The 26,658-nt window shown below is 42.4% G+C and overlaps 1 protein-coding gene and 2 non-coding genes across 10 annotated transcripts in view; 2 read left to right on the forward strand and 1 right to left on the reverse strand.

Annotated features, from left to right (window-relative positions):
* Window positions 1-670: 670 nt before the first annotated feature.
* Window positions 671-787, forward strand: LOC119528407. Its single transcript, XR_005215706.1, has one exon. It is a non-coding gene; the product is annotated as a U5 spliceosomal RNA (small nuclear RNA).
* A 4,828-nt stretch (window positions 788-5,615) lies between these two features.
* Window positions 5,616-26,658, reverse strand: part of ARMH1 (armadillo like helical domain containing 1) — a 55,081-nt gene continuing 34,038 nt past the window's right edge. For 3 of the 8 annotated variants that reach the window (XR_005215381.1, XR_005215383.1, XR_005215382.1), the window contains exons 8-12: window positions 6,872-6,994; window positions 6,721-6,793; window positions 6,451-6,580; window positions 5,937-6,365; window positions 5,720-5,862 (exon numbers count right to left, since the gene is read on the reverse strand). Coding sequence is in view for 3 of the 8 variants with exons in the window: in XM_037827414.1 (XP_037683342.1) it covers window positions 5,994-6,365; window positions 6,451-6,580; window positions 6,721-6,793; window positions 6,872-6,994 (698 nt within the window). In the remaining 5 variants the exon portion in view is untranslated. Of the gene's footprint in view, window positions 6,366-6,450; window positions 6,581-6,720; window positions 6,794-6,871; window positions 6,995-26,658 lie in introns of all 8 variants that reach the window. The other 5 variants (XM_037827416.1, XM_037827417.1, XR_005215385.1 and 2 more) reach the window with 5 other exon arrangements.
* On the forward strand, window positions 8,397-8,513 carry LOC119528410. Its single transcript, XR_005215709.1, has one exon. It is a non-coding gene; the product is annotated as a U5 spliceosomal RNA (small nuclear RNA).

Below are 26,658 nucleotides of genomic sequence, written 5' to 3' on the forward strand. Positions count from 1 at the left end.
GTCTGCGACAAACCCAGGTCTGGTCCTCCTCATTGAAGTTTTCTAATGTTTGATCATCTCCTTTGCCTGGGCCATTGTTTCTTATTTGTTTGTATGTTTTATATTTTATAATCTTTTGTTGAAACCTGGACATTCTGATATTTTAATATGCTGCTACTGGAATTTAGACTCTGTGGTGTCTGTTGCCTAGGCGTGTATCCAGAGCTTTCCTTAAATGCCAAGAACTAACAACAAGAACATCAAAAAAGGTGAACTTTTTTTTAATTTATAAGAAATTTTTACTTAGAGCACCAAGTATAAAACAGTCATACTCTTTCCGACTGATCAGGCAAGTTAATATCCCTGTGAATCTGGCCTCCGGTCAGCCCCCTGCTGGTAGCCTCAGGTCTTGCGTGCAAAGGAATCTATTTATACTGTATTTTCGGAAACCCGAGGGTGGTGACTCAGCCTTATTTGCATGCCCACAATGCATTGCACACAGGACATTTCCTACTTTAAAACAGCTAGATTCTTCTTTTTTCTTTTAACCTTCATTTCCCCCTCAATGAGAATCCCATCATAAAATTGTCTGGAATAAAAGGACATGTCACTAACTGTTTTGGATATATAGTAACCATTGGTGTCCTAGAGTTTCAGTTACCTGAGGCCTTTGTGTCATTGTATTTTTTTCATACTCTGGTTTCTCTTCAGATCGTATAAATCTTTCGCCTTTTACTAAAGATTTCCGTGGAAAGAAACAATTCCGAGTTTATATCCAATTTTTTGAGGCCTTGTTTTTCACAAGGCTATTAACAAAGTATAATGATAGAATATTTCATTGAATGTCGCCTTTTGCGCGTGTGCTGCTTGCGTATACTTACACATGCTTTCAGTTTTGCTGTTGTCGTAGGTGTTTTATAGTATAAGTGGTGTGGTGACTTTATTGTTTTACTGACTTATTTAATATGCGTTTCATGAGCAGGTGAATACATGGGTTATTGCAGTTTGTTTCTATTGCTCCAAGGGGTTAATTCTATGCAATGGTGATCTCTGTGTGATTACACACTAAACTTTGTTCAGGAAACTACCCCACCGAGGGAATTGCTTGGATTGCGCGGCACATGGTGTTACTACACAGTGCTGTTTCATATTGGATGTGCTACTGACCCGGATGGAGAAAGGGCGAGGGACCAGCGGCCTCACTAGGGAGAATCGGAAGGACCAGAGGAAAAAGGGCCAGCTCAGCGAGGGACACCTGGTAGGCCCGCACAAAGTGAAGCCTTACCGAGCTAGTACCGCACGATTGTAAGATATTAAAATACGTTCACAGAGATGGCGGATGCAATTCATCCTGCAGTCTTCAAATTTGTGTGGACAAAAGGTTCACACGTTGAAGACCACCAATAATGAACTTGAACCATCTCCTGTGCCTTGCAGGACTTCGCAGTAACCCAATAGATGTGTACCCCATATGGAATATTGGGTTAATGGGCTTTTGACCAGCCCTTGGATAAAACTTTTTTTTTTTAACGTTCCGGCTTGAGCCTCTCTGTTCAGAAACATTTTTCAACCTATGTTTTTAACATACCTGGGTTCAAGTAAATGCCAGGTAAGACCCAGACAGCTTTCTGGGGCTCTGGCTCTAAGTGTTGTATAAGTTTTGACTGCTTTTTTTTTTAAAAAATAACCTTTTAAAAGAAAAAAAAAGAAGTATAATTGGCTGCTTTTTGCATGGCATTTATAATTTTTTTCCTGCTGAGGTAATTTAACCTTAAAATTCAAACTGGATCATTTGTTTAAAATAGGAATTTTGGAAGACATTTGACGGTGGTTGTAATAGGTTGGTAAAAATAAAGATGAAGTGAGTTTTCTACCCAATCTGTTGGCCAGTGTGCCAGTTTGAATGTATTATGTCCCCCCAAACGCCATTATCTTTGATGTAATCTTGTGTGGGTGGACCTATCAGTATTAATTAGATTGTAATTCTTTGAGTGTTTCCATGGAGATGTGCCCCACCCAACTGTGGGTGATGACTCTGATTAGATAATTTCCATGGAGATGTTGGCCCACCCATTGGGTGGGTCTGAATTAAATTACTGGAGCATTATATAAGATCAGACAGAAGGAGCAAGCTGCTACAGCCAAGAGGGACACTTTGAAGAAAGCACGGGAGCTGCAGATGAGAGACAGTTTGAAGACGGCCATTGAAAGCAGACTCTTGCTCCGGAGAAGCTGAGAGAGGACAAATATCCCAAGTGCAACTAAGAATGACATTTTTGAGGAACTGTAGCCTAGAGAAGAACGTCCTGGGAGAAAGCCATTTTGAAACCAGAACTTTGGAGCAGATGCCAGACGCGTGACTTCCCAGCTAACAGAAGTCTTCTGGACACCATCGGCCATCCTCCAGTGAAGGTACCCAATTGTTGATGCATTACCTTGGACACTTTATGGCCTTAAGACTGTAACTGTGTAACCAAATAAACCCCCTTTCATAAAAGCCAATCCATCTCTGGTGTTTTGCATTCCGGCAGCATTAGCAAACTAGAACAGCTAGGGTCAACTATATGTAAAATAATGTATGACAGAATCACCTAGTGCCAAAAACTGTTGAAATCGCTGGGAGATGATGTCTAATGATAGGTGTCATTTGGTTTCATCTGTGGAGATAAAACTTGCCCAGTTAATGAGTGGGATCAGTTGTTTGATATTATCATTGTTGCAACTTTGAAACACATTTCTGCCTCCTCATTTGTGCTTCTAGATCAGGTTAAATGTAATATGCTCAGAAGGCAAGCTGTTAAAAATTGTGTGAGTCAGCATCTTCTCTGTGTTCAATCAAAGTAAAATAAGAACTAAGCTCAGGGCTGAGACTAATGTAAGATCTAAATGTCAGGAATATCTGCAATTTCAAATTTTTGTGTGGATCAAGAAGACACCAAGTAATTGTTACACATTTAAACTTTAGCAATAAATGTATTCGGTAGGACAACCAAATGCAGTGTACAAACCTTAAATGGGTCATAATTTAGAAACAAAAAGAAAAAAAAAAAGCAGGAGGTATGCTTCTGGGGAAATTTGAATATGTACTCTGATGATAGTATTAATAATTATATTAGCTTTCTTGTTGCTGCTATAACAAATTATTGCAAGCTTCGTGACTTAAAATTTAACAACAGAAATTTATTCTCTCACAGTTTTGGAGGTCAGAAGCCTCAAAGTGTGGGCAGGGCTGTGTTCCTTCTGGAGGCTTTAGGCAAGAAGATTTCCATGCCTTTTTCAGCTTCCAGATGCTGTCTGTATTCCATGTTCCCAGCCCCTTTCTCACATCACTACAAGCTCTTGCTTCCATAGTCACATCTACTAATACTATCATCCTCTTACCTCCTTCTTATAAGGACCCTTGTGATTACACTGGGCCCACCCAGATAATCCAGGATACCCCCACCCCCATCTAAAGATTCTTAACTGAATCACACCTGTAAAGTTCCTTTTATCATATAAGCTAACATGTTCATAGGTTCCAGGGGTTAGGATGCAGATGTCTTTGGGTGTGTGTGTGGGTATGAGTATGTCATTATTCAGACTACCACAGTAATAATAATATTGTCATTATGTAGAATGTCCTTGTTCTTAGTAGAAATGTAATGTGAAGTAGTTAGTGGTGAGATGTCATATCTGAAACCTTCAAATAGCTCAGCAAACACAGACAGAAAGAGATAAAGCATATGTGTCAAAGGGTATATAGCTACATAGGTGTTCATTGTGCTAATCTTTCAACTTTTCTGTAGCTTTGAACTTTTCAAAATAACAAGTTGGGTGAAAATATATATTAAATTCCATGTATATCTGTGGTTTAGATATTTGCATTCTATTTAAGATTTCATTCTTTTAAAGTTCCACTGTTTTTATGAAACTGTAACCACCTTATACTGGTGGTTCCCAGATTTTTGGACTTTTCTACTAATAAAATTTCAAGAAAACTTCTGGTGGACTGCCTATTTTGACCACCGTATACAAAAGAAATGACATTTCAAGTCTAAAGGTAAGTTAGAATGACTTGATTTCAAAAGAAAGGACACTTCCTTAAAATATGAAATCCACTTAGCTTTATGGAAAATGTAGCTATATTTTGTTAATTTTCCTTTCCTCCCCAGGCCCAGACAGAGGAAGGTGGGGGCTCAGAATCTGTTTGGGAAAGACTGGGCTGCCTGAGACCAACAATATTAGATCTGGTGATGCCCCCTTGTGGCCACCTGGAACATTACGGCCATCTAACTTCATTTCCTTTGACTTGGAAAGAGAATTCCCTGCATGCCAGGCAATGCTCTAAGTGTTTTGGTTGTATCAGTAAACCAAACAAATATCCCAGTACTAGTGGAGCTTATGTTCAGGTGGAGAGACAGTTAATAAATAAACCTATTATATAAGGTCATAAGTGTTATGGAAAAAAATAGAGCAGACTAAGGGGGGGGGGAGAATAGGAAGTTGTAGTGGAGGTTGCAGTTTTAAAATGAGTAGTCTTCATTGAGAGGGTGACTTTTGTGCAAAGAGTTGAAGGAAGGTGGGCGTGTTAGTCATGCAGGTAGATAGCTGGGGTGGGAGAGCCCCAGGCAGAGTGAATATCAGTGCAAAGGCCTTAGGGAAGGACTTGTTACTTTCAAGAAACAGCATTGGAGGTGAGTGTGGTTGGAGCACAGTGAAGGAGATGGAAGAAGGAGGAGCTGAGTTGAGAGAGGTAATGGGAGATCAGGATCACCTGGGGCCACAGAGACCACCGTAAGGGCTTTAGCTCTTATCCTCTGTGAACTGCAAAACCAGAGTGATGTTTTCTGAAGTTTAAAAGGACCACTCTGGCTGCTGTACTGAAAAGAGACTGGGGGTGGAAAACAGCAATCTAGACGAGAGCCGACAGTGCCTCAGAACAGGGTATTAGCGATGGAGGTAGTGAGATATGGTTGATTTTTGAATATATTTGAAAGTTAGAGCCAAAAGACAGCACGGATGCAGTTGTGAAAGAGTGAAATCAAGGAGAACTCTACTATTTTGTCCTGAGCAACAGGAAGGATGAATTGCCATCAGTTGAGATGGGGAAGGCTGTGGGTGGCATAGGATCAGAAGTCCCATTTTGGATATGAGGAGGTGGAAATGTTTAGCTGGAAATGGAAATGTGGGTGTCACTGACATAGAGAGGGTATTTAAAACTCAGAGAATGGATGAGATCACCAGGGGATAAAAATAAAGAGGCCCAAAGTTGGAGTCTTGCCTACTTCAACTTGAAAGGAGCCGGGTTGCAGAGGAAGAATCAGCAAAAGAGAATGAGAGAAAGCAACCAGAGAAGTAGGAGGTAAACCAGGCCTCACCCCTGTGCTGGAAGGAGAGAGTGCTGGGGCCAGCAGGGAGTTGAGTAAGTCCCCTTCCTCAGCCTAAAGATCTTTGAACCTTCCGGGATGTTGGTGACCCTTCTCACCTGAACTGCTTTTTTTCCCTTGATGAGCAGAGGTGCCCCAACCCATCATCATCCCTCTGGTTTCCGCCTCCACATGCAGAGAGAGAACTGGATACACAGCAAGACTGTTTATTGAACTCTTCCCAGTCAGCACATTGCCCCCCCCCAACCCCCACCCCTGCCAGTGTGGTGTCAAACCCCCAGCCTTCCACCAAGGGCCAAATGGAGCCACCCAGAGGCTTGGCCCCAGGTTCCTTCCCCCTGGCAGCGCTGCCTGCCACATAACCTCAGTCTGCCCAGATTGCCTCACTGGCTCTGTCCCTCCTTTGCTTCCATATCCTCCTTCTGGAAGTGTGTGAGGTAGGCCAGCTGATCACTATCTTCCGGAGGGCCAAAGAAAAAGCTCATGTTGCTGGAGATGTCAGAGAGGTGTAAGGCTGCAGGCAGGGAAGGCAGGCATGAGCCCGGCCCCGCTGCGCCTCCACTCCAGGCTCCGTCATCCCCCAGTCACCTTTGGTCACATTGACGTTGTTGGCTGCCAAGATGTCCGCCTGAATGCTGTCTATTTTCAGGTACAAGTCTTCAGCGTTACTCTGAGGATAGGAGCAAAGGACGCCTGCCTGGGGTGCCGGCGCAGTCTGGACTTGAAATTGGGCTTAGGCAGAGGGATGTTGCAGGCGAAACTCGGGCTCCCAGACTGACCGGCAGAACAGGAAAGGAAACGGAAAGATGCCGGGTGGAGGAGCCCAAGCCCGTTCCGGGAGGGGACGGGGCACCAGGGTAGGGACGGTGTAGAGGGGCCCACCATTCTGTCCACGTCAGCGACAGCTCTTTGGGGCCGGGGCGAGGAGGGAGCACTTACAATGAAGAGCTTGTAGAGTTCCTCCCCCATGCTCCGGCGCACGTGCTCCTCCACCACCGGGAACATCTGTACGTAGTACTGCGGGCCCGCGAGAGCTGCGGCGTGAGTGCCGGGGCCGCCGCCAGGCAGCCCCATCCCGGCGCCCGCCGCCGCCCGCGCTCACCTCCAGCGTGAGGCTGGCCAGCCGCTGGCTGTTGCTGTGGTCGGTGTTGCCCATGGCGGTCATCAGGCTGTGCACCACGCGCAGGTGCAGCAGCTCCTCGGCGACGCTAATGTTGCTGTGCGCCAGGACCCTGGGCCAGGGACTCGGGCTGCGACGGCGCCTCAGGACCCTCCCACGCCTCGTCCACGACGGCGCCCGGAGCGCTCCCGGGACCCGCGGGCAGCCCCGAGGCTGACTGGCTGCATCCACCCCTACCCCCTGACGGCTTACCCGATGGCCTTGGCGGCCGCGGCCTGCTGCAGAAACACCGGCAGGTGGGCGGTGATCTCGAGCACCGAGGAGTCTGGGGAAGGGAGCGGCCGTGAGACCGAGGCACTCCCCCGCCCTGGCCCCGTCGCCGCCCTCCCGAGCGAGCCCCTACCATTGAGGATCTTGGGCTGCAGTTTGGTGGTCTCCTTGACAGAAGGTATCAGCAGCGCCACGAGGCCCTTGAGCAGTGCAGGGCGCACGTCGTAATTGACCAGGTCCTTGATCAGCTGGATGGCTGGGGAAAGATGCAGGCGTTGGAGAGGCCCTAGGCTCCACCAACACTCCCCCTCCTGCCCCTCCCGGCCAGGAAGCAAAGAGCCCCATGAACCAAGTCGCTTCCCTTTACCCCCAACCTCTTCATCAACTTTTTCTGGTACCTGTTACTGCCCAGCACTGTGCAAGGCTTGGCAGAGGCAGGGAAGGTGACATTTCAGTCCTGCCCTTGCAGAGCTTAAGGGAGGAGGCTGAATCAGCCATGGGGAAAGGAGGATGGGTTGCATGGCAAGTCCACCTATCAAGAAGGCCTGGAGGCTGTCAGAACTGCAGACTGAAAGGCCCCACAGAGGCAGTGCAGCTTTGTCTTGAAGGAGTCCAGGTTTCATGGAGGAGGGAGGGGTTGGGTCTTCAAAAGTGGACTAGGATGGGGAAAGATAAGGGTGAGGGAGAGACAAGGCAAGTGGGGTAGGGCAATGCTTGGCAGGAAGTGAGAAAGGAGAGAAAGACAGCAGCTTAGAGAAATTTTTCTCTCGGTTATTGAGCTCTTCTTTACCTAGGCACTGTGCTGAGGGCTTTCCTATGCTATCCCGTTGAAGCTTTACCATAATCAAATGAGGTTATCTTAAAATACCCCCATGACTGTTATCTCCATATTACATTTGAAGAACTGGGGCACAGAGAGGTTAAGCACTTTGCTTAAGGTCCCACAGTTAGGCTGTGGTGGAAGTGAAAAGAGGGAAAGATTTAGTTAGGAACCAGGAGGGAACTAGAATTTACTGAGGGTATTTTCTGCAGATACTTTAGTCATTCATTCATTCTAGCATTTCCTCAACCTCTCAGCAAACCTGCATTGAATGCCTGTTGTGCCAGGGGCTGCTGGTTGTTGGGGATACAAGGATGACTTCATTCATTCAACCAACTTTTGTTGAGCATGTACCAACAGGCATTGACAATATGGTGACAAGTGGCTGTCAAAGTGGTGACAGGGGCTGTGGCAGTGTCTGGGAAGATGGGGGAGGATTAGTTTTGTAAAGAAGAGAAAGCAGTCACAGAAGAGGGCAGGATGGGATGGTAATTGTGACATGGGTAAATGCTACTCTGAATGCTACTCTGTGTGCTTGCTCCATGGAAGACAGGACTTAGGAATCAAGTGCCACTTCTCTGTCTCTCCATTCACTTCTAGAGGAGATAGGGTTTAGGGAAAGTTCTGGTTTGCCTGACTGGTCATTTGCATACCAGAATGCAATGCAGGCAAATGAGAATTATTACTAGTATTATCTGTTTGAATAACCATAATTATCCGCTTACTTTCTTGTTAGGAGAACATGTTTGGGATCAATCTTTACAAGGTAGGTGCAAAGGCACCACAAGCGTTGAGAGACCAGCCGGTATCTAGGAAGCTGAGCAGGGGGATAAGAAGTATAGTCTGGTTTTTCTTCAGAATGTATAAATCTTTTGCCTTTTACTAAAGATTACCGTGGAGAAAAACGGTAACGAGTTTGTAAGCCAATTTTTGGAAGCCTTGTTTTGGGGAGGCTAGATATCTGGTTTGTCAAAAGCAGAAACTGAGCTTTTTAAGGTATAAGAATAAGCTTAACTAGAAAAAAAATTCCCTTTGTATTTGGCAGGTTGTTTTTCTATTCGGGTTCTCCGGTGTGTGTACTTTTTTTGAAATTCCTTGAGATTTCCATCAAAGAGTAGGCCTTTCGTTTTTTTGTCGGAATTTCTGAAGACCGCGAGTCGGGGAAACCAGGCTGGGTGCCAGGAAATGACTCCCCAGAGCAGGTTCCACCTGGCACCAGGTTGGGGTTTCCAGTCTGAGGATTCAGCAGCCTTGCAAGGTTGCGACACAGGGTGTTTTTTCCTAACAATGGTCTAAAATCGGACTCCCTCATATTGCACCACTAGCTACAAGTGGGATCCTAGTTCGACCGGGTCGCCTAGCCGCAGGGACTGTAGCGTGCCGCAGAGCTGAGGGCGCGCGCAGGCACGCAGCCCAAAGTGCAGCGGCCCACTTTTCTGGGCCTCCCGGGATTGGGTAACATCTCAATAAATGTTTTGGGTCCCGCCTCACCCCGCCCCCAGCCAGAACCGTGCCGGGGGTTAGGACTGGGGGACTGTTGCTGGTTCACAAAGGTATCGCTCGGAGCGACAGGCTAATTTGCATACCCACAGGACTACGAACAGAGTACTTTATTTCGGTTTAAAAGATCAAGTTTCCCTGTGTCCTTGGGTTAACGTACGTCTTTTCCAAAAATCCCTTCCCCAGATTTCCCTGATGGAGTTGTTGCAGCATAGGAACAAACAGACGCCCTTAGTCTTGAGCGAGTTGCAGTTAGTTGAGTAAAGAGTAACAAAACTACTGAAACATGCTCTGATTTACTCTTCAAATGCCGTAAATCTTTTGTCTTTTACTGAAGATTTTTGTGGAGAGGAAACCATTCTGTAGTTCTCTGAAAAATTTCTAAGGTTTTCCTTTCATTAGGTTACTTAGTATTGTCTAAACTAGAAATAAGATTGCTTTGCGTTCATCTTTGCTGTCTTGCCAGCGCTCTCTCATTCTCCAGCCTTTGCTCAAGTGGTCATGCACTTCTACACTTATTACTTCTAAAGACCAAGGCCTGGGCTGCCTCAATTTCTCCTCTCTTCCGCGACTTGCTGGCTTTCATCTCCTCCTCTACCACCAGTCACATCTCCCCACTAATGTTTGTGGAACTTCCTACTTACTGCTAAGCAATGCACACAGTCTCCACTCTCATTTAATTTCTGGAGAGGTTAGTGTCGGTGGGGGTCGGTGTTAGTGTCCTCCTTTAGAGACGGAATTGAGCCTCAGAGAGATTAATTTGCCCAAGATCACAGACTTCAGTGGCAGCACATCCCCTGAACCCAGATTTGCCCAGTGTTAGGCCTGCATTCCTTCCCCTTCATCTCATTTGACCTCAGGCTGTTTCACATTCTGGGTTGCCTCTCATGCTGTTCCATCTGAAATGCTCAACCACTGCCTCCAAGCCTCCCCCTATTTGGTAACCTTTTCAATGTGAAATATAAAACATATAGAAAATTGTAGAAGATGTAAATGTACAGTACACTGAAAAATTATAAAGCAGACCCCAATGTAACTAATTTTATGCCACAGGTACCCCAGCAGCACCTCTGCAGCCCCTTTCCTGCTCCCAGAGCCTTCCTCTCTCTGGAGATAACCACTTTCCAGACTTTTACAGAAACCACTTCCTTGCTTTTCTTTATGGTTTGGCCATGTAGGTATGGCTTCTCTAAACAATATAGTTTTCTCTGTTTCTGAATTTAATAGAAAAGCATCCATACTACAAGCATTCTTTTAAATCTGGCTGCTTTTGTTCAACATTTTAAGATTCCATGTTCTTCAGTGTAGACGCATTTTGTTCAATTTTGTGCTGTACTGTTTTCCTTTGTATAAATATACAATGGAATTTCATTTATCCATTATACAGTTGTTAGACATTTGGGTTGTTTCCAGCTATTTGTTATTATAAATAATGCTGCTGGGAAGATTCTTATACATATATCCTGGAGCACAAGTGTGTGAATATCTCTATGATACATACCTAAGAATGGAATTGCTGGGTCACAGGTTATGCATATCCTCAACTCATATATATATTTATAAAGTAGTTTTCCAAAGCATTGTACCAATTTATCTTCCCACTAAAAATACTAAGAGAGCTCAGTTGTTCTACATCCTTGACAACACTTGAAATTTATCAGATATTTACCTTTAATCATTCCATGGCTTTTATTTGCATTTCCCTGATTATTAAGGAGACTGAGTACCTTTTGTTATCTTTATAGGCCATTTGGATTTCTGTTTGTGTGCATGTAGTGCCTGTGTTCAAATAATTTGCCCATTTTTCCATTGGGTTTTCCCTTTCTTAATGATTTATAGGACTATTTTATGTATTCAAGCTCACATTCTTTGTCTGTTATATGTGTTGCAAACATCTTCTCCCACTCTGTAGAGTGTCATTTCATTCTTTTTGTGATGTGATGTCTTTTGATTAACAAAGTTCTTAATTTTCATTTTGACGTATTTATCAATCTTTCCTTTATGGTTAATGTCTTTTGTTGTTCTTTAAGAAATCTCTCCCCACCCCAAGGTCATGAAGATATTCTGCTATATTAAATATCCATATTATAGAGTTCAATTTTGGGCTCTCTCTTCTCCATTGGTATAGCAAGTTCTCCTAACTTGTTATTCGTCAGGAGTATTTTTACTTCTTGGCCCTTTGCAATTTCTGTGTTAATTTCAGAACTAGCTTGTCAAGTTCACACACATACACAACTTCTGAGACTCTGCCTGGGATAGTGTTGAATGTACAGGTTGATTTGGGGAAAATTGACATCTTAACAATATTGATTCTTCCAATTCATAAACAGATCTCTCTCTTTTGCCAGAATTATTAGCTTGTTGCCAAGTCAGACTTTTCGGCTCATGAGTAGACATAGTTTTTCTTGATCCACAATCTGTTTGAATCACTTCCATGTATCCTGGTGGGTCCAGACTGGAGTTGTAGTGGCACTGCTCCCTGTGACATCATGTATCCAGCATCATGGTTTCAGAGAACATACCATTATTAGTTTGTCTTAAAAATAGTTAACTCTTTTCTACCTTTTCAGCTCTCTTTTCTTATTTTTTTAAAGAGGGGAATATGAATAAAATGTTTTAGGACTAACAAAGTAATTGTATTTTACAGGATAATTAAACAATTATATATATATGTGTGTGTAATTTGAAGTAAACACAAAATGGAAATCAAGGCATCTATAACATAAACATGCTGAACTCAAAACCCTGATTTTCAGAATTCAGTAATCAGTCAAGATTCTTGGTCAGGGCCATCAAATCATGATTTCAAATGTTGATGATCCTGACAGTGACTGAAACAAAATGTTTCCTATAAATGACAATTATTTCCACATAAAAATTTTGGAGGCTCAGGAATTTCAACTACCGAGGGATCATTTTTCTCCTCTTGTTCATTACCCAATGAGTTGTGCTGCCTCTGACCGTAGAGAAAGATGGAGCCCCACAGGGCCTAGTTCCCGGCCACATAGATGTTGACATCTGCTGGTCCCAGCCATGCAAGCGCCATGCAGAATTGCTGTGGAGACAGTTTACATGTCTCAGCTTTATTTCAATGTGACCTATTTGCTCCTTGTAGTAAGCTCTGCCTCTAGGCATTTCAGGTCCCTGGCCACCCAGCAGGGCCAAGGATCCGCAGTCTTCATGACTCAGGTGCTTGTGACTTGACCAATGATGGGACCACAGATCCCGGGGCCACAGTAGGCCGCAGCCATTTTCTGCCTGGGCCCTAGATGTACCTCTGTACTTGAGGCTGCCATATGTTTAAGAAACAGACTATATGCTACTGCCCACAAACAAAGGAAAAGTCTTTGTTTTCAGTCATTAAAAACAACAGCATTTCTTCCTTAATGGTTCTCAAAGTTTTATAATTTTACCAGCAGAAATCTTTAACATCTTTTACTCAATTTATTGCTAGATTCCTAGGTACTAGAAACTTTTATGCTATGGTAAATGGTATTTAAAAAAATTATCTGAATACTGTTCAGAGTTGGTAGAAAAATAATTGATTTTCATAATGATTTTGTATCTAGCTGCTTTGCTAAACTCTTAATTTTAATAGTTTATTTGTAGATAGTTTGGATTTTCTATGTTCACCATCACATAATCCATGAATAATTTTGTTTCTTCCTTTGCAATCTATTTTCCTTAGAGCAGTTGTAGGTTTACAGAAACATCATGCAGAAAGTGCAGAATTCCCATATACCTTTCTCTTCACATGCAGTTTTCTCTATTATTAGCATTTTGCATTTGTGTGGTACCTTTGCTACAATTTGTGAAACAATATTACTATAATTAACCCATTAACTTTAGCCCATTGGTTACATTTGTGATGCAGTTGTATGGTTTGTGTGTGTGTGATAACTTATATGAAACCTAAAATTTCCCTTTTCGAATACACAATTCAGTGGTGTTAATTACATACACAAAGTTGTGCCTCCGTCCCCATCATCCACAGCCAAAACTTTTCCATCACACCCCAAACAGAAACTTCATAGCAATTAAACATTCCCCTCCTCCACTTGGCCCTGGTAGCCTGTATTCTGGTTTTTGACTTTATGAATATGTATATTCTGCTTATTTCATATAAGTGAGATTCTACAGTATTTGTCCTTTTGTGTTTGGCTTATTTCACGTAATATGATGTCTTCAAGGTTCATTCATGTTGTAGCATGCATTAGAACTTTATTCCTTTTTATGGCTGAATAATCTTCATACACATACACACACACACATACCCCACATTTTATTCATCCATTCATCTGTTGATGGACATTTGGGTTGTTTTCACCTTTTGGCAATTGCACATAATGCCGCTATTCACAAATGCTGCAAATATCTGTTTGAGTCCCTGCTTTCAATTCTTTCGAGTATGTACCTACAAATGGGGTTGCTGGGTCATATGGTAATTCTATACTTACCATTATATTCAATCTAATTAGAATAAGCAAATTCAGAGACAGAAACTAGGATACAGGTTACCAGGGACTAGGGTGGGGGTGGGGAACAGGGGTTGAATGCTTTGTTGGGACAGAATTTCTGTTTGGGGTGATGGGGAAGTTTTTGTGTTGGATGATGGTGAAGGTAATTAACAGCAATGAATTATATATTTGAATGTGGCTAAAAGGGGCAATTTTAGGTTGTAATAGTTTACTAGAATAAAAAATTGTAAAAACCGTAGGACTATACAACACAAACAGTGAACCCTAATGTAAACTATGGACTATAGTTAAAAGTATAATTATAGTAATATTGTTTCATCAGTTGTAACAAAGGTACCACATTAATGCAAGGTGTTAGTCAAAGGGAACACTATGTGTGTGAGGGGAGTTTTGTGGGAACTCTATTTTTTGGGTGATTTTTCTGTAAACCTACAACTTCTCTAATTAAAAAGAGAAGAAGAAAATCAATAGGCCATAGATGAACTCTCAATTTGATTCCATTGGTCTATATGTTTGTCCTTATGCATTACTCTTTTGAATACTGTAGCTTTGTAGTCAGTTTTAAAACTGGGGAGTGTGAGTCCAACTTTGATTTTCTTTTTAAAGATGGTTTTGGCAATTCAGGGGCCCCTTACCCTACCATAAAAATTAGATGATTGGTTTTTCCATAAAAATGGATTGCACTGAATCTGTAAATCACTTTGCAGGTATCACTGATACCTTAACAATATTTAGTCTTCTAGTCCATAAGCACCAAATGTCCTTCCATTTATTTAGGTCTTCTTTGATTTCTTTTAGCAGTATTTTCCAGTTTTCCATGTATAAGTCCTCTATATCCTTGGTTAGGTTTATTCCTAGATATTTGATTATTTTAGTTGCTATTGTAAACAGAATTCTAAAAAAAATTTCTTCTTCCTATTATTCACTACTAGTGTATAGAAATACTACTGATATTTGCATGTTGATTTTGTACCCTGCCATTTTGCTAAATTCATTTATTAGCTCTAATAGCTTTATTGTGGATTTTTCAGGATTTTCTGTATGTAGGATCCTATCATCTGCAAAAAGGGAAAGTTTTACTTCTTCCTTTCCAATTTGGATGTCTTTTATTTCTTTTTCTTGCCTAATTGCTCTGACTGGAGTTTCCAGTACAATACTGAATAACAGTAGTAATAGTAGGCATCATTGTCTTGTTCCTGATCTTAGAGGGAAAGCTTTCAGTCCTTCACCATTGAGTATTGTTTTAGTTGGCTAAAGTTGCTGAAATACAACATACTAGAAATAGGTTGGCTTTTACAATGGGGATTTGTTAACTTACAGGCTTACAGTTCTGAGGCCGTGAAGAAAATGTCCAAATCAAGGCACCAACAGGTGACCCAGTGATCCCTCTGTCAGATGGCAAGGCACATGGCATGTGTCTGCTGGTCTCTTTCTTCTCTTCCATCTTCTGGCTTCAGTGGCTTCCTCTGTCAGCTTCTGTGTGAGTCCTTCTCTCTCAGCTTCTTATAAAGGAGTTCTGTAAGAGGATGGAGACTCACCTGGGGCAATGCCTCAACTGAAATAACCTGATTGAAAGGTCCCACCTACAATAGGTCTACACCCCCAGAAATGGATTAGCTTTAAGAACATGATCTTTTTTGGGGTCCATAAAACCTCCAAACCATCACAAGTGTGATGTTAGCTGTGGATTTCTCATATATGCTCCTTGTCATGTTGAAGAAGTTGCCTTCTACTCCTAGTTTTTTCTAAGTGTTTTTATCAAGAAGGGTGCTGGATTTTGTCAAATGCCTTTTCTGCATCAGCTGAGATGATCATGTGGGTTTTTCCTTCATTCTGTTAATGTGGTATATTGTATTAATTGGTTTTCTTATGTTGATCCACCCTTGCATACCTGGGATAAATTACACTTGATCATAGTATGCAATTCCTTTAATGTGCTGTTGTATTCGGTTTGCTAGTATTTTGTTGAGGATTTTGTAGGGTAGGTGTAGTGGAGATGAAATTCCTCAGCTTTTGTTTATCTGGGAATAACTCAATCTCTCCCTCATTTTTGAAAGAAAGTCTCACCGGATATAAAATTCTTGGCTTGCAATTGTTTTCTTTCAGCACTTTAAGTAATTCAACACACTGCCTTCTTTGCCTGCATGGTTTCTGATGAGAAATTGACACTATCGGGACTCCCTTGTTGCTTTTCTCTTGCAGCTTTCAGAACTCTCTCCTGGTCCTTTCTATATTTCAGTTTGACCAGTATGTGACAGGGAGTATTTTTTTTTTTTTTTTTTTTTTAAAGTTCATCCTGTTTGGTGTTCTCTGGGCTTCTTGGATGTGCATATTCACATCTTTTGCTAAGTTTGGGGAGTTTTCTGTAATTAATTCTTTGAATATTCTTTCTATCCCTTTCTCTCTTTCTTCTCCTTCTGGGACTCCCATTATGTATATATTGGTATGCTTGATGGTGTCCCAGAAGTGTCTTAGGCTATTTTTGCTTTTTATAATTTTTTTTTCTTTGTGTTCCTCAGCCTGACTCATTTCAATTGTCTTGTCTTTGATTCACTGATTCTTTCTTCTGTCAGTTCCAAACTGCTATGGAAGCCTTCCTGGGAATTTTAAATTTCAGTTATTGTAGTCTTCAACTTCAGTAGTTCTGTTTGGTTCCTTTTTAAATTTCTATCTCTTTATTGAGATTCCCGTATTGTTAATTGTTTTCCTGATATCCATTATTTCCTTCTCTTTTTCTCCCTGCATCTCTTTGAACATATTGAAAATCATTTGTTAAAAAGTCTTTGTCCACAGTCTGGTCTTCTTCATTGATTTTTTCTGGATTTTTATCCTCTTCCTTTGGATGAGCATTGTTTTCTTTGTCTTGCAGTCTTTTGTGGTTCACTGTACATTTTAATATTTTAAACTGTTAACTCTGAGATTTATTCTCTGAAATATCTGTTTCTTGAGTCTGTAACCTGCTGGTGATATGACAAGAGATTTTTATTTTTTTTATTTTTATTTTGAGTGTCAGGAGTTAACAAAACCAAGCAAACCTAACAAAAATACCTTTCACTGTCTTTGCAAATTGGCTTTGCCTTGGCTGATGCTCTCTGTCAGAATTCAGCCCCCATCAGGAAGGTCAGCCCAAAGAATATGCAAATTCAGGGCCCTCTCTGTCTTTTCTGGGTCTGTGTCTTGTCCTGGTTTTGTGCTTGTTAGTGGCCTTAGAAGTTCCCCTGTTTGCAAGAGTTTGAATGCCCCCTCCACTTTCCAGGAAACAGACCTCTCCCTCTCCTGGGTGTTCCACTTCCGGTAAGCCTTTGCTCCAGGCTGTCTTCTTCTGTTGTTTCTTAGGTTGTCTTACTCTCCTTTTGCCTAGAGGGTAAATTCTGGGAGGGAGGCACACTGAAGAGGAGTTTCTCAAGTCAGTTTTTCCCAGCCTGAACAAGGCCAGTGTACCAGTTTGAATGTATAATGTCCCCCCAAACACCATTATATTTGATGTAATCTTGTGTGGGCAGACCTATCAGTGTTAATTAGATTGTAATTCTTTGAGTGTTTCCGTGGAGATGTGCCCCACCCAACTGTGATGACTCTGACTGGATAATTTCCATGGAAGTGTTGGCCCGCCCATTCAGGGTGGGTCTGAATTAAATTACTGGAGCACTATATAAGATCAGACAGAAGGAGCAAGCTGCGACAGCCAAGAGTGACACTTTGAAGAACGCTCTGGAACTGAGAGAGGAGCTTCAGCTTACAGAGACAGTTTGAAGACGGCCATTGAAAGCAGACTCTTGCTCTTGAGAAGCTAAGAGAGGACAAATACCCCAAGTGCAACTGAGAGTGACATTTTTGAGGAGGGCAGCCTAGAGAGGAACGACCTGGGAGAAATCCATTTTGAAATCAGAACTTGGGAGCAGATGCCAGCCATCTGCCTTCTGAGCTAACAGAAGTTTTCCAGATGCCATTGGCCATCCTCCAGTGAAGATACCTGATTGCTGATGTGTTACCTTGGACACTTTATGGCCTTAAGACTGTAACTGTGTAACCAAATAAACCCCCTGTTATAAAAGCCAATCCATCTCTGGTGTTTTGCATTCTGGCAGCATTGGCAAACTAGAACAGCCAGGGAGACTAAGCCCAAACTGCCCTGGGGAGGGGATTAGGGAGAATCTAGGAAGGGTGCAAGAAGCACAAAGCTGTACTTTCTTGACTAGGCAGTTGTCAGGCAAATGCAGCCCTTCAGCTATCCTCCATAACTATGAGGAAGATACTGTCTTTAAGTCTCATCTGCTGCCTTTTGCTAGGGAGGGGCTGGAACAGTGGCCATCCTCAGAGCCGCCCCCAGAGATCTGAAGTAGCTGATCAAAAGCAGTGATCAGTGATCAGACCACCTCCACCTCTCCCCCGAGTTTGGAGGAATAGTTCTTTATGTCTGGCAACGAGCAAGCTGTACCAGGAGCCTGAGACTGGGGTGGTGGTGGGGGGAATGGTTGCTGCAGAGAGGGTGAAACACTGGTATTCAATAGTCATTTTGATGGAGAGACTGATTCTTGGAACTTCCTACACCAACATCTTCCCAGAATCCTCTCTCACTGAATCATTTTTGATTGACTTTTTAAATTCACAGTTGTCATTGTTTACACCCAAGGCAAAAGTGCTAGTCACTGCCCAAATGTCTCTACAAGAACCACAGCCAGTTATACTTCTTTATATAAATTTGCTAGTTAGTAAGCAGAGCAGACTCATTCACAGAGCAAGGGACAACAGAGACACCATCTTTGGCAGCTTTGCCTGAAGCCTGCGGTGCTGTTAACAGCCAACTGTCCTAAATTTAAGCAGTCGCTGATTTATTCATTGATTCATTCATTTATTCCACAAATACTTACTGAGCCTCTTCTCTGTGCCAAGCCCCTGTGCTAGAACCAAGAAGAGAACCATGATATAGTCCCTACCCAAAATGACATCACAGTCTAACGGGATATGGATAAGGAAACTGGCACTGGTGATGCAGTGTTCTAAGAGTCGTGGGAATACAGAGGAAGGCCAGGCTGGTGTGAGAATATATTGAGGGGATAGGGGATAGAGAATTGGGAGAAGGCTTCCTGGTAGAGTTGACACATGAACTGACAAAACCATGGGGAGAGTAGAGGGGCTGGAATGAAGTGGAATGAGGTAAGAGCCATATCAGATAATGCCATGTCACACTTGTTTCCATGCAAGCAGGGAGGTCTGGTTGGAGCATAGGGTATTAGGTCATGGAGTGAGAGCTCAGGCTGCAGAAGAAGGCCAGCCCCAGGTTCTGAAGGGCTTTGCATGTGCCCCTAACTACCCTATAAGGCAGGTACTTTCCCATCTTTCAGTTCAGGGAAAACTAAGACCTAAAGAGGCTGAGTAGTTTGCCCAAGATCGAATGACTAATAGTGCAATGACTCTATCTGATTACAAAGCCCATATTCTTTCCTACTCGGGTCTATTGCCTCCACTCTGGTGGTGAATTAGGAAAACAAGCTGTGTGTGGACACCATACCGGAGAGATGGAGAGTGGTTTAGAGGCCAGTGCAGAAACAAGGTGAGAAATACAAGATCTGAATTATAGCAATGGCAGCAGAATGCAGAAGAGGGAACAGATTTGAATGATATTAAGGAGGTAGAATTGACTGATCTTGTTAGAAGTTAGCTAAGGGTTGGGTGCAGGAAAAGATATAACCACCCACATTTCTAGCCTGGGTGAGTGGTTGCTTTTCACTGAGACTGGAACCCAGGAGAAGGAAAGGCTTGGGCTGGACTCTCAGGAGGCTAATTCTGACCATAGTGAGTGTGAGGTGCAGTGGACATTGAAAGGGATATGTTGAGAAGGCAAATGGAAACATGGGTCTGGAGCTCAGGAGAGAGGTCTGAGCTGTAGAGAGTTCACTTCATCACTCTGTCCTTCACTTAACCACTTTTGGCCTACCTCATTGTCTTGTTGTGGGGACTGAATGAGTCAAGAGTTAGAGCTATACCTAGCATACAGTAAATGTTTTATATATATTAGCTGTTATTGTTTCTATCATTATAGACAGTAATTTAAACCTTGGGAGACAGCACAGAGTGAAGAAAGAGAAGAGGACCTAGGACTGAATCCTGGGGGTGGGGTGGGGGGGATGGAAATCAATGTGTAAGGGACTGGTGGAGGAACAGGAGTGTACAAAAGATTGAGAAGCAGTTTTCACAGAGATAGGAGGAAACCAGGGGGGTGTGAGGTCTGGGAAGGAAGAAATGAGAATGTTTCTTGGAGGAGGGTGTGATCAGGAGGGTTTGAGCTTTTGGGAGTTCATGCCCCAAGAGGGTGAGAAGCAACTTTGTGGGGCCCATGCTCATTCATTTGACAAATATTGATTAAGCACATGCCAGGTACAGTGATTGCACTGGGGAAACAGTGGTAAACATTTAATAGATGGAGAAACTGAGAGAACAAATGATTTGCCCAGGGACTCACAATGAATAGGAGACAGAATTGTAGCAGCAGGCTTAGTATTCTTTTGGCAAGAGCCTTAGAAATGGCATTGCACCTGGGAACTTTGGCAACTCCACACAACCATTTCCAAGGCACCCACAGCACAGATGGAGTTTGTTTAAAAATTCTTTGCTCCTAGAGTTTAGGAAAACTGGTTTCCCAATTCTTTTTCTGCACAGTCAGGCAAGACTGCCACCTACTGGCCACATGTGAGAAGTGCACTTCAGTGAGCTTCTATATAGAGGTTTACTTCCTTTTCCAATATTGGTCCCATGCTATTGTGCCCTGAATATGAATACGCTTGGCAAGTTGCACTATTGTAAGGAAGAGACCTGTGCCAGGCATTTTACTGACCAATTACATTCTGTCTTTGACTCCTGTGCATTTTGTCACCTTTCCCCAAATCCCGTTCAACGCCCAATGTTAAAAAATAAATTTTATGCACTATTTTTTTAATTGAGATTGTTCACATACCACACAATTATCCAAAGATCCAAAGAGTACAATCAATTGTTCATGGTACCATCATACAGCTGTGCATCCATCACAATTCACTTTTTTTCAATTTTTAGAACATTTTCGTTCCTCCAGAAAAGAAATAAAGACAAAAAAAAGGAAATTCAAATCCTCCCTTACCCCTAACAACCCTCCCTCCATTACTGATTCATAGTTTTGGTATAGTATGTTTGTTACTGTGATGAAAGAATGTTAAAATACTACTAACTGTAGTATATAGCTTGCAACAGGTATATATTTTTTTCCTATATGCCCGTCTATTATTAACTTGTAGTTATAGTGTCATACATTTGTTCTAGTTTATGAGAGAGATTCCTAATATTTGTACAGTTAACCATGGACTTTGTTCACCACAAGATTCACTGTTTTACACATTCCCATCTTTTAACCTCCAACTTTCCCTCTGGTGGCATACGTGACTCTGAGCTTACCCTTTCCACCACCTTCACACACCATTCAGCACTGTTAGCTATTCTCACAATGTGCTACCATCACCTCTGTCCATTTCCAAATGTTTAACTTCACTCTAGTTGAACATTCTGCTCATAATAAGCAACCTTTCCCCATTCTTTAGCCTCGTTCTATATCCTGGTAACTTATATTTCATGTCTATGAGTTTACATATTATAATTAGTTCATATCAATGAGATCCTGCAATATTTGTCCTTATGTGTCTGTCTTATTTCACTCAATATACTGCCCTCAAGGTTTCTTCATCAACCCATTTTTTTAAAAGATGGTTTTGTTCACACACCATACATTCCGTCCTAAGTAAACAATCATTGGTTCCCTTTATAGTCACTTATTTATGTGTTCAGCACCATCGCCACTATCTATATAAGGACATCTCCATTTCTTCCACAAAGCAGGAGGAAGAGTCAAAGAAGTAGAGGGACAAAAGAAAAAGAAAGAGAGAGAGAGAGAAAGAGAGAGAGAGAGAGAGAGAGAGAGAGAGAGAGAGAACATCATAGCTAGAAAGCAACAAAAGGAAAGATAGCATTAAACTAAGGTAGAATAAAGAGTCAGACAACATCACCAATGCCAGGAGTCCCATACCCTTCCCCTGTCATCGTCCCCCCCATACGTGTTTAGCTTTGGTATATTGCCTTTGTTATATTAAAGGAAGCACAATATGGTGTTTCTGTTAATTGTAGTCTCTAGTTTGCATTGATCGTATTTCCCCCCCAATCCCACCCTATTTTTAACACTTTGCAATGTTGACATTCATTTGTTCTACCTCATGTAAAAACATATTTGTACCTTTTATTACAATCTTTGAGCACCCTAGGTTTCACTGAGTTATACAAGTCCCAGTGTTAATCTTTTGTCTTTCGTTCTGGTGTCCCACATGGTCCTAACATTCCTCTTTCAACCATGCTCACAGTCATCTTTGTTCAGTGTACTTACATTTCTGTGCTACTGTCTCCCAAAATTGTGTTCCAAACCTCTCACTCCTGTCTTTTCCTTTCTGTCTGCAGTGCTTCCTTTAGTGTTTCCTGTAGAGCAGGTATTTTGTTCACAAACTGTCATTGTCTGTTAGAGAGTATTTTAAGCTCTCTCTCATATTTGAAGGACAGTTTTGCCAGATATAGGATTCTTCGTTGGTGGTTTTTCTCTTGCAGTATCTTAAATATATTACCCCACTTCCTTTTTGCTTCCATGGTTTCTTTTGAGAAAGCCGCACATAATCTTATCACGCTTCCTTTGTATGTGATGGATCACTTTTCTCTTGCTGCTTTCAGGATTCTCTCTTTATCTTTGACATTTGATAATCTGATTATTAAGTGTCTTGGTGTAGGCCTATTCAGATCTATTCTGTTTGGGGTATGCTGCGCTTCTTGGATCTGTAATTTTATGTCTTTCATAAGAGATGGGAAATTTTCATTGATTATTTCCCACATTATTGCTTCTGCCCCTTTTCCCTTCTCTTCTCCTTCTGGGACACCAATGACACGTACATCCCTGCACAGGTGTGTGAGTGAGCCACATTAGAAGCAGATCCTCCAGCCTGACAAGTCTTCAGATGACTTTAGTCCCAGCTGACATCTTGACTGTAACTTCATGAAAGACCCTGAGCCAGAACCACTCAGTTAAGCAGCTCCTAGATTCCTGACCCACAAAAACTGTGTTAAATAATAAGTGCTTATTATTTTAAGCCACTGAGTTTTGGGTAATTTGTTATGCAGCAAAAGTCTAAAAGACTTTGTAGCTTTATGCAAAGTTTGAATATAGTGGCTTTAATTTTGTCTGCAAAGTAGAATTCTAAGCATTTAAGCATTTGTTTCCACCCAAGATCTCTGTATTGCGGTGACAGGACTGGGGCAGGGAGAGGGGACCTTGAGAAGGGAGCTGGGGCAGGCAGAGGGGGAGCTGCTACCATTCCCTGAAAAGGGGGGGGGGGTGATGAGGAGGGGGTGGGGCAGAGAAAAGAAGACAAAGACCAGTGGAGGGGCTGAGAAAGGGCAGAAAGTAGGGTACTGAGGGGCAGAGGCTATTTGAAGTCCCTAGAATGCTGAGGTTCTGGCTTCTCTTAGCTCTCTTAGGCTCTATCACTGCAAACTGTATGAACTGCTATAAACTTTACCAACATTTAAAGGAAACAGGTCACAGTAAATTGATAATTTGGGGAATTGGCCACTCAGCAAAATGGTCATATGGCCGATTGATTTTTGGCAAGCATGTATTTGGCATATTACTTTACAGGGACTCGGTCTGCTTCTAATTAAGTCATACACAGTAATTTTTATGTTCCTAAGGTTAATAATTTGTAAAAGATATTAATATATATTATATATATGCTATGTATATTTCAAATCTGTCCCTCCCTCCAATTCATAAATTTCTCCCTCCAAAAAACTTTTTATGGCTTTGAATTTGTCTTCTCTAGAGAGGGAGATCAGGGAGAGACTAATTCTGCAGCTTCAGACAACTCGTCATGATTCAGTCCCTGCCTGCCACTAATTCCTGGAATAGCAATCTTCTCTGGGAGGAAACTGCCATTTTTCACTTCAAAGCAATTAAAACGGGGATAAATTTCAGGCAGGACCGCTTTGGAGAAGTTTTCCTTTAATTTTGATTTCGGTTTTCTTAGGTTAAATGGAATCATCATTAATAGAAATTCTAAAATCTTAATTTCATGAAAAAAAAACCTGAGACGTCAGTGGACGTAGGAGTCAGTCCCTTTCCCTGGTTAATTCTATTTTAAAGTGGAGACTCAAACAAGAATGGACAATCTGGATCTCCTGCAGAGGGGACTAGACAGCTATTACTTGGTGCACAGTTTTAAAAGAAATCTGGAAAGGCAGGGTGCTTCCCGGCACAGGTGTGAGGGAGATGGAATTTTATGAAATCATACTGTTAGGCAAACGCATTTCAGGAAAGTGTTTTAAAACACTGAGGAGAAAGGGGAGAGAAAAGGAAGAAAGAGGAGCCTCTTCCACTTGGACAGACACAGGGTCACCACAACATACATCCCCCAAGGCCCATACCCCCCCATCCCCCGGCGGTATTAAAACTTGGCCATAAAATTATTTGCCCTTCCTCCCATTGAAATGTGGGGTCTCTGTGCTTCCCTTGAACCTGCGCAGGAAGTGATGTGCGGGCCTTACCAGGCTGGGTCGAAAAGTCCGCACAGCTGTTCCCTCTAGAAACTCAGCTACCTGGTACTCCAGGAGACAGGCCCTTTGAGCCCCAAATGATTCCAGCCCTGGTGTGGTACCCAAGGCTGGCACTAGAGGAGGTAAGTGAGGCATTCGCCTAGGGTACAAAATTTAAGGGGGTGGGCAAGAAACTCAGTAATCAAGATAAATAATATTTAATGTGATATTTTTAAAAACCAAAATTAATGCAAAAAAATTCGTGATGAACAAGATAGCGACATTTTAAATAAAGACAGGGTCAGCAACAGTGCCATGTGGAGCCACGTTTTAGCTTGAGGAAAAAGAGAAAATCAATAAGGCTCCTCCCCCACTCACCTTCCCTAGTCCTAGCTGTTTTCCAGAAGAGGGTTCCATAGCAGAGACAACAAGCAGAGAGAACCCATCTTGGCTGTGCCCTGTCCTGACCTACAGAATTTGTGAGCATGATAAAATAGTGGTAGTTTTATGGCACAAAATTTGGGGTGGGTTTGTTACAAGTAATAAATAACCGGAACACTCACCCTCTGCTCTAGAGGCCTTACTATCTCCTACCTTCATCCAAGAACTTTTTCTTTTTCTTCCTTCTCCATACCCTTTTCCCAGGTTCTTAGAACTCTCGGGAAATAAAAGGTCACATAAGACATACAGCCCTTTACTTAGCCATTAAGACTATGTTTGGACATCTGGGGTGAAAAAACTAGGTATTTCAAATTTTATTCCCATCGATGATTGTCAGTACAACTTAGGGTATACACAATTCTTTCAGTTCAATTCATTCATTCATTCCTTCAACAAATATTTAAGTTTTTACTTTGCCCGTACTGTTTAGGCAGGGAATACAACGGTAAACAAAAAAGATAATGTCTCAGCTTTTCTGGCACTGACATTCTAGTAGGGGGCAGAGAATAAGCAAGAGAACAAACAAACAAGATTAATTCCTAAAGGAGATAAATGCTGTGATGTGATATGAGGGAGAAAGACCAGGGCAGGATGGCAGGAGAGAAGGGGGGAGCTTTAGAGAGGGTGAAGTTTAAGAAGTTGCCCATCATTCCAAGGTCTGAGGAAAGAGCCTTCCAGGCTTTGCTGGCCATGCAGGTGTCTGGTTTCAGTCTAGGTGAAATGGGAAGCTGAGGAGTGATGATATCTATATTTTAAAAATGATCATTCTAGCTGAAGTGGGAGAATGGATTACAAGGGGCCAGAATGGAAGCAGAAAGCTAAATTAGGAGACAGGACTGTGGTTAGACTAGGGTGATCACAGAGGAGACAGTGAAGATCAAGAGGAGATTGAACCCAGAGCACTTGGTAAGGATGGGATGGGGTGGGAGGTGAGAGAACAAAGGTGATCGGATATTAGTCCAACATTTTATACTTGGGCAATTGGATTGTGGCGGTACCTTTTACTGCAACAGGAAAAACAGAAGGAAGAACAGGTTTTTCTTTGGTTTTAAATTTATTTTCATTTTTTTGATTACAGCAGTTGTACATTTACAGGAAATCATGCTGAAAGTACAGTGTTCCAATATGTACACAGTGCCCCACCCCATACACACAATTTCCCCTATTAAGTACAGATTTGGGGAAGAAAATCAAGAATTCTGTTTTAGCCATAAGTTTCCAGATGTCTATGAGACATCCACATGGAGATTTCAGGGGAGAGGTCAGGACCAGAGGGACAGATTTAGTGTCTGTATATATCATTACTATATATGAAATTTAAAGCTATGAGACTGGAAGAAGTCACTTAGGGAGAAAATATAGATGATGAGACGAGAAGTAGGCTGAACCCAACACTCTGATGGAGAAATAGAGAAACTAGCAAAGGAGACTATGGCAAAACCAGTGGGCAGGAGGAAAACTGGAAGAAAGTAGATCACAGAAGCCAAGCGAGGAGGAGGAGGGAGTGGTCATTTGGTTCAAAGGAAGCTGAGAGTTCAAGTAAAATGAAAATGGAAACATGAGTAGCTGGAGGGGAATCTGGGGTCAAGGTGGGGTATGCATCCTTACACACTATAATTTAAATTTTATCTTTTTTTTTTTGACATGTCTTTTAAAATCTCTCTTAATCCATAGATTCCCAAGGAGGGGTTCTCTATTAAGATGGGAGATACAGAGCATATCTGCATGTCAGTGGAGATGATCCACCAATGAAAGAGGGAGAGGATAACTACAGGAGAGAAGTCTGTGAGGGGATGTAGAGGAGGTGGCCTGTGATAGAAGGAGGGGCACTCCGTTGTAAAGGGCCAGCAGAGAACGGGAGCTTCGGGGCAGGCAGGTTGGTAGATTTGGTGGTGGGAAGATAGAGTCTCAGCGAAGGAGGAGAGGTTGTCGAGTATCTCCTCTCCACAGACACCCCCGGCGAGGTAAACAATCTCCAGGCACCCTGAGCCTCTCCACCTCGTTTTCACTGGACTCCTTCCTGAGAACTCCACTTTCCCGGTAGCCACTTCCCCCTCCACCTCCCCACCCACCTGTCACCCCCTGCAT

This window comes from Choloepus didactylus, chromosome 2 (genome assembly GCF_015220235.1).
Source record: "Choloepus didactylus isolate mChoDid1 chromosome 2, mChoDid1.pri, whole genome shotgun sequence".
NCBI lineage: Eukaryota > Metazoa > Chordata > Mammalia > Pilosa > Megalonychidae > Choloepus > Choloepus didactylus.